The sequence below is a fragment of the Podarcis vaucheri genome, assembly GCF_965113315.1.
Source record: "Podarcis vaucheri genome assembly, chromosome: 8".
Classification (NCBI taxonomy): domain Eukaryota; kingdom Metazoa; phylum Chordata; class Lepidosauria; order Squamata; family Lacertidae; genus Podarcis; species Podarcis vaucheri.
Window position 1 is genome coordinate 78,339,619 of NC_138766.1, and position 7,047 is coordinate 78,346,665.

The following is a 7,047-nucleotide window of genomic DNA, read 5'->3' on the forward strand; positions in this document are numbered from 1 at the left end:
CACGCAGCTGTTTGCAAGCCCTAAGAAACCAGCCATGAAGAGGCTAATGCACCAGGAATTTATGTGTTCTTTCCAAAAAGCTCTCAACATTTAGATCAAGGGATAATAGGAGGACAGATGTTTCTGGACTCCGAATCCTAACACCCCCAGGCGACATGGCCAATGCCTTGGGAGTTGTGGCCCAAGAACATCTGTAGGGTCAGAGGCTCCTATTCTCCAGCCGAAATCAAAGGCAAGGCTAGGATTTTTTAAGGCAGTTTCGGGATACTCTTTGGAACAGTCACATTCTCTCTCGGAAGCAAGCCGCCTCTTTCTCCCCCTCAAGGTAAAGAGAGTTAACAGAGGACAATCTCCTACAACTATCACATGTATGAGAATAGATATAATGTGCTTATAAAGAGATACCGCCAGGATTCTGAAAGTCATGCTTCCCCCAGGATGTGGCCTTGTCAGATTTCATAAACTATATGTGCAGAGCCAAGCATGGACGGGACTTGAATAGTGGGGGGAAGGGGGAGCGAGAGACAGTGTTCTGCACAGTAATGGCAAAATTCTATAAATCCACACTGAATCTGTGCCTTGGAGTGATTTCTAAGGGTGCCAACAGATGCGCACACAGGTGCCGCCTTTCCAAAGTAAACGTTATTTATGGCATTTTGCAAAAGTAATCGCAGCCACCTTTTCTAGAATACCGCGAGTCAACATCCCTAGGCTGCCTTTAAAAAACCCCACAGAGGACCCTGCTCTACCTCAGACAAAGCTGGGCATTTTTGGGTGCCTAAAACGAGGAAATGGAACCCTAACATCTTCTCCCAGGGGGAAATGACAGCACAAAGTCCTGCACTGACATTCCCGGTTGCTGGGACTTGTGGCATCCCTTAGTCAAGGGACCGAGACCTCCAAGAGCCAACCCTTTTAAGCAGAGTGTGCTTCTAAACATAAATGAACCAAAGGGAGCTTAGCAACATACCCAAACTGGTAGGACTTAAAGGAATGGAAGCGTTAGACTAAGCTCAGATGGCAACATCAGAGTGGTAGATCATATTCCAAACAAAGAAATTCCTGAAAGCCTACAGGCATTTAAACCTCATTCTCTCAATCACTCACCTCCTTCAAGAGACCCATTTACCCCACACACTCACCCAAATATTCAAGGAAGAAGATCTTGAGTTATGCGCGAGCTGCAAAGGTTTGCAAATATGCGGGCATCACCAGGATGATATTCTCATGACCTCTAAATGCACATTATGCACACAGCCAACGGAATTGGCCCTCGTGGAGGAATCAGGTGCACTGCCAGTGCAGATGTTCCTTATTTGGCTGCTCTTGCAGGAGCCAGTAATGTTCATTCTTCTAGTCCTAATCAAGCTTTCAAACTTTTCCATTTATGACTTACAAATTGACAATGGTTGCAGTCTTCCAACTTGTATCGCTGATTTTACGAGTCTCCCTAACCATCCCTGACACAACCTGTGTTTGGACCAACATCTAAATAAAAGGAGTAAGCCTCCGCATTTGTTTCTCACATGGAAATCAAGCTGCTTTTACTTAGGGATCTCAGCTCTGCAAGCACAAACGTGGTCAGCATTTAAAGTTAACTAATGAGTTTCGAACAAGCTCATTATCACTACAACCCTACAGTGGCCATTTCTGCAAAGCTGTTGTCTCAACAGCATCTACATGCAAAAAGTTACATTCACAACTTGCAAGTTATACTGGAGAAGAGACACTAGGAATAGGAGCTTGGATGCAGAAGTAGCTCAGTTTACACCTGCTATTATTGACGCACCTGGGTAAGTGTATGAACTGCAATGAGCCTCTCTCTAGGTCTGGAGAAAGGGTTCTGTACAACTCAAAAGCTTGTAAATCTACTCTACTACTTGAGGAACCAACAGAAGGTACCACCCATATTACTCTGCAATTTATATTTCTTATCTAGATTGGTATTCATCCCATGGAGTTAAACGTATCAAAAGTAGGAGGGGGGAAAGACATGGAACAGAAAAACCACAGGAAACAAAACCACAGGAAACATTTACACCGCTGGAAACAGCTGTCAACATGGAAATATGCAAAAGGTTTTGGAGCTGGACACACCTCAACGTTCCCTGGTTTCACAGCTGTTTTGTGCAAGAAAAATAAAGGTGAAGGCTGAGCATCCATCCAGCACATAAATTAACCGAATCAGTTCTGCAGCTGCATAACAAACTCATAGCCATCTAAATAAATGTTCACACCCACGCGTTTTAGCAAGTCATCAGATTTCTCTGAACTTTGTTCTAGGCATTATCCATCAAGGTTAAAAAGAAAATCGACACCACGCAGAAAGAAGCCTTTTGTGCAAGCAGAACTATAAGGGAGCTAAGCTACAATGAACTTTGTTCAATTTCTACCCAGGATGGGTCACAGCTGACTAGGACACCACAGGTCACTCCACCTTCAGCTGCAGCTGAACCAAGACGAAGCTGTGACCTGGCACACTTTTACCTCAGGAGGAAGCCCCAAAGAAATCAGGAAGATGCCCCTTGAACACTTCTTGTACATTCAGAAGCAAACCCCGGAGAATTCAGCAATATGTACGATGATGCAATCTTATGCATGCTTACTCTGCAATAAAATCAACGTTTTTTAGTGGGGCTAAAAGCGCACACAGGATCGCAATCTCCCAAGTATGCATAGGCTTTCATCCTGATTTCCAATGGGGGGTGCAATTCTCAAGTCATCTAAATGCCTCCACCCAACTCAAGGGGGGCAAATAAACCTGGTAGGCCCACACCTCCTATTTCACACTTTGAAAGATTTCCATTTATCCTGCTTGTAGTTTTCGGGGGAATTCTGTAGAAGAAGCAGCAGTGGCGTAGCGTGGGTTGTCAGCACCCGGGGCAAGGCAAGTAATTTGCGCCCCATAACCCGTGGATTTGTGCCCCATAACCCGTGGATTTGCGCCCCCTAACCCTAACCCCCAGATGTTGCGCCCGGGGCCCCCTGCACCCCCCACGCTACGCCACTGAGAAGCAGGCCCGAACGGTGGGACTTTAAAGAGGGTTGCAGAGAGCCATTAAGCTGCCACCTTTTAACGTGCAAAGAAGGAAAGAGACAGCAAGAGCAGCCACTTACTTTTCATATTCCGCGTTGTCCCTATCGCACCGTGAGTCCTTGTGCTTTTGCCAGTCTTTGCCGTGCTTGCAGGTGGTCAAGAGCACAACATCCTCCCCATTATGGACATGATATAAGGCATTCCTGGTGTCGGACCCTATCCCAGTCAGGTACCTTTTCCCCTTGAACACCAACATGTACTTCCTGAGAGGAGGGATGGTGTTAAACCTCAGGAAGCCCTTCTCCCCTCCTGTCCTCGGGTGATCCTTAGAAAAGAGCGGGATAGAGACGTCAAACTTCGGGCGGAAGTTTTCCGTGCTGATGCTGGCTTTGGCGAGCATGGCCTGGCCAATGTCGAAGCCCACGTCCTCAGTGTAGTCGGGCCACGTGCCGGAATATAAATTAAAAACTAAGTGGTTCCTACCATTGTTCCACAAGTGGAGGTTCTGGACCTTGGACCGCAGGTTGTGCACGTACTGGGGGGACAACTGGTCCCTGTCTAAGGTATCCAGGCTGAGGACGAACAGGCAAGCTTGGCTGGGGTCGGAAGTATAAAACCGGGAGCCTTCGATGGCGGCGAGGATGTTTTGGTAACTCTCGGCGATCTTCTCCCCTTTCTGCTGAGGGTAGACGTACACCTTGAAGCCGTTCTTTTTGCAGAGGGCGAAGTCAAAGCAGGACTCCATGCGGCACTTCTTGCCCTTGTAGACGCTGGCGTTGGCGTCGCGCTTCTGCCGCGGGGAAGTGTGCATGTTGTACTCCTCGTTCTCCAGCTGCTCCCAAGGGACAAAGGGGCGCAGGGCGTCCGGGAATCGGGGCCAGTAGTGCTCGGGGCTGCCGCTGTGCTGCAAGCCATTCCTGCTACTGTGAGCCTCCCGTCTGCTTTGGCTCCTGGATGCTCTGAACTGCAAGCCTCCCAAGTAGAACAGCAGGACGACGAAAGTGCCAGCGGAGAGCAGGATGAAGTAGCGTTTTTTGGCCTGCATGTGTCCTATCTGGGTCGAGAGGATTGTAAATAAACACAAAGATCGCCCAAGTTTGCCAGTCGACACTTTCAGCTTGAGTCCGCCATCTTCCCGCCTGCAAAGACTTTAAACTCTCTTCTCCCACCTCCTCTTTATTCCTTTCCCAAAGCCTCGGACTGATGCAGCGCATGTGGGCGATTTCTTTAACTTTCTCCCCTCCGGTCTTTCATCTTTGGCTCGCACAATAGAGATTGGGGAGGGAGGGGGGGAAGGGAGAGCGAGAAGGGAAAGGGAGAGAGAAGGGGGAAGACAGAGAGGAGAAGAAGGAGAAGGAGAGAGGGACTGAGAGAAGCAGGGGCAGGCAGAGAATAATCACGCCCAGCCCGGCTTTGGAGGGGAGGAAAGGAGGGAGCGTGGGGCTAGGAATTCCCTTGGAGGAGGGGAGAGGGAGAAGGCACCCGCTCCGGGAAAATGAAACCACCCAGCCCAGGTCCCCCTTTTCGCCCTCAAATCGGCTGTTACAAGATTGAGAAATCTGTCCCGCCCTCTCGCTCTCTCTTCCTCTCTCTCACACACACATAGGGAGCCGGTGCTTGCGGATGATCAAGGTGCAAGAGCCGCAAGCAGCAACTTCAACTCACACACAACATTCCTCGGATGTCTTTTCCTAACACACAAAATAGGAAGGGGAGCGCTGGGGGAGGGGGGTGGAGGAGAGAAAGAGAGGTGAGAGACGGACGGACACACACAAACACACCCCGAGCCGCCCGGCTTTCTCCGAGCAAGTCGGTATATCACCAGCAGCCTGTGCAAGCAGCCGGCTCCGGTTCGCGGCGTAGCACCATCCGAGGCTCACATCTTCCAGCCCGAGCGCCGTAACCTGACGAATCCCTGCATTTCTCTCGCCTTCTTCCCTTGCAGCGGCTCCGCGGGGAGGAGGAGAAGGGAGGAGAGGGAAGTCTCTCTTCCAGGCTGCTCTGCGATCTCCCCCAACCAGAGAAAAGACCCGCCGCCGCCGCCGCCTCTTCTGCTGCTGCTGATGTTTCTTCTTCTTCTCCTTCTCCTCCTCCTTCCTTTGCCTTCGCGGCCGCCTCCTCCTCCTAGCCCCCGCCCCTCTCAACCATTCATTTCAGCGAGCGGCGATGGCACAGGAGCGCGCCCCCCCCCTCCGGGAGGGAAAGGGGCTGGCTGGCTGGCTGGGAGGGAGGGAGGGAGGCTGACCGCCGCCTCCCCCGCCTCTCCGAACGTTGCCGACCGCGGAGTTCCGACCGTCGAACGTTACCCGGTTCTGAATGTTACACTTGCAACATTCCATTCCCCGACACCACGGCGCTGACCTCATCCATCCACGCAGCCCGCTCGCCGATTGGCTGGGCGTCACGTCCGGAGGGGGAGGTGCTTCCGCTGCACCCATTCATAACCCCCCTCGAGCCGGAGGATACAGCTTTGCGGTAGATCCAATGGCCGTGGAAGCTTCTCTTCCTCCTTCCCACCCCCCACGCCCCTTCTAAACCCACCCCTCTCGGAAGGTGCGTGCCCGGTGGCTGGCTGGCTGGCTTGGTGGGTGCGTGGGGTGATTTGCTCGAGGGGTGCACACCGGCTGCAAGAGGAAACGGCCTGCCCTTCTTCCTCCTGCCACCCCTTCCTGCAATCCTGCAATCAGTGACACTGATTTAAAGGGAGGACCCTAAGCGTGGATGGAGGGGGGACACGCATGCACGCACACCCACCCAAGTCTGTGGGAATTCGGCACCCACATCCACACACACACCCCCCAAAAAAAACTCCACCCCGGCCCCAGTGCAGGCAGCGACAAGAACCGGTTGCCTAGGGCACCGCCAACGTGTTTAGCGATTGTTGAGGGTGGGAGTGCCCGGGAAGAGGGAAAGACGCGCTCCGGTTCGCCTTCGGGGCAGCGGAGATCCCAGCCGAGTCAGCAAGAGGAGGGGGGAAGGGGAGGGAGAAGGGCGTAGCAGCTGGAAACAATTGCTGCGAGACGGCGGCGCTCCGGGGATGAGTTGCTGGCCCGCGTTTCCTTGCAGGTCGTGTCTCGTAGGGCCGCGCCGAAGCCTGCCAATCAAACCTTCGGCGGCGCTTGCTGCCGAGCAAAACCGTGCACGGAACCGTTAAGTCAGCACCGGCAGCCCGATGCTACCTGTGTACAGCCACGGTGCAAGCCTGCTAAACGGGTCTACTCGGGAGTAAGCCCCCGTGTGCTCAGAGGGACTTGCTTCCTCCCAGCGAGGTGAGCGGTTGCCTCTGAAATCGCGCTGGGTGGCCAATGTGGTTTGCTCTCAGATCAAGCAGAAGGCCCAGGGAGCAATTTTAAGGGTAGCGATTTAGGAGTCGGGCCCACACTGAGTTCGGCGGGTTTACTTCTGAGTAAGCATGCACAAGTTGGGGCTGCCGGAGCGCTTTCGGAGGAGGGGGTTAGTAAATCCCGCCTGTCCGCCTCTTTAAACTCCCTGCCACTAAATATTTCAATAGCACTGGTGCAAAGAGACCTCTCTCTCCCTCCTCCCCAAAACGCAATCGGGCTGTCCAATCTGGGTTCTTTTGGAAAGATCAAGTAGCGAATCAACTGCAGTTAAAATAAGGGAGTCAGATCTGTCGAACCCAAGCGAACCTCTTCATGGCGGGGCGAGATAAAAAAATAAAGGAAAAACTGGCTTTTGGAGGAGATTGAGGAAAAAGGAGCAAGTTCGCTCCTCGTTTCTTCTTCGATAGGGAGACAAGTTTATACGCGCGCCCTCTACCGCGCGGACTCCCGTATCAGCATATGGTACATCCCAGCAAAGCTTGCGTAGCCTTTTGGCACCCTGAGCAGCAAGGCAGTTTTGTCAAGCGAGTGTGGGCTGGAGGGTTCTCTCCCAAAGCACAAATTCACCCGCGAGTATCAAATGAGCTCCGTCTAGGAAGACTTGCCAGAACTGCAAAGCAAAAGTGTAGACCTGATCCCATGCATGCTTACCCAGAAGGAACTGCC

At 52.3% G+C, this 7,047-nt stretch overlaps 1 protein-coding gene across 1 annotated transcript in view; it reads right to left on the reverse strand.

Annotated features, from left to right (window-relative positions):
* The window catches only part of EXT1 (exostosin glycosyltransferase 1), a 271,922-nt gene extending 266,545 nt beyond the window's left edge, over positions 1-5,377 (reverse strand). Inside the window, exon 1 of the mRNA XM_082235632.1 lies at positions 3,118-5,377. Coding sequence (XP_082091758.1) covers positions 3,118-4,082 — 965 coding nt within the window. The 5' untranslated portion in view covers positions 4,083-5,377. The remainder of the gene's footprint in view (positions 1-3,117) is intronic.
* Between the last annotated feature and the right edge of the window lie 1,670 nt (positions 5,378-7,047).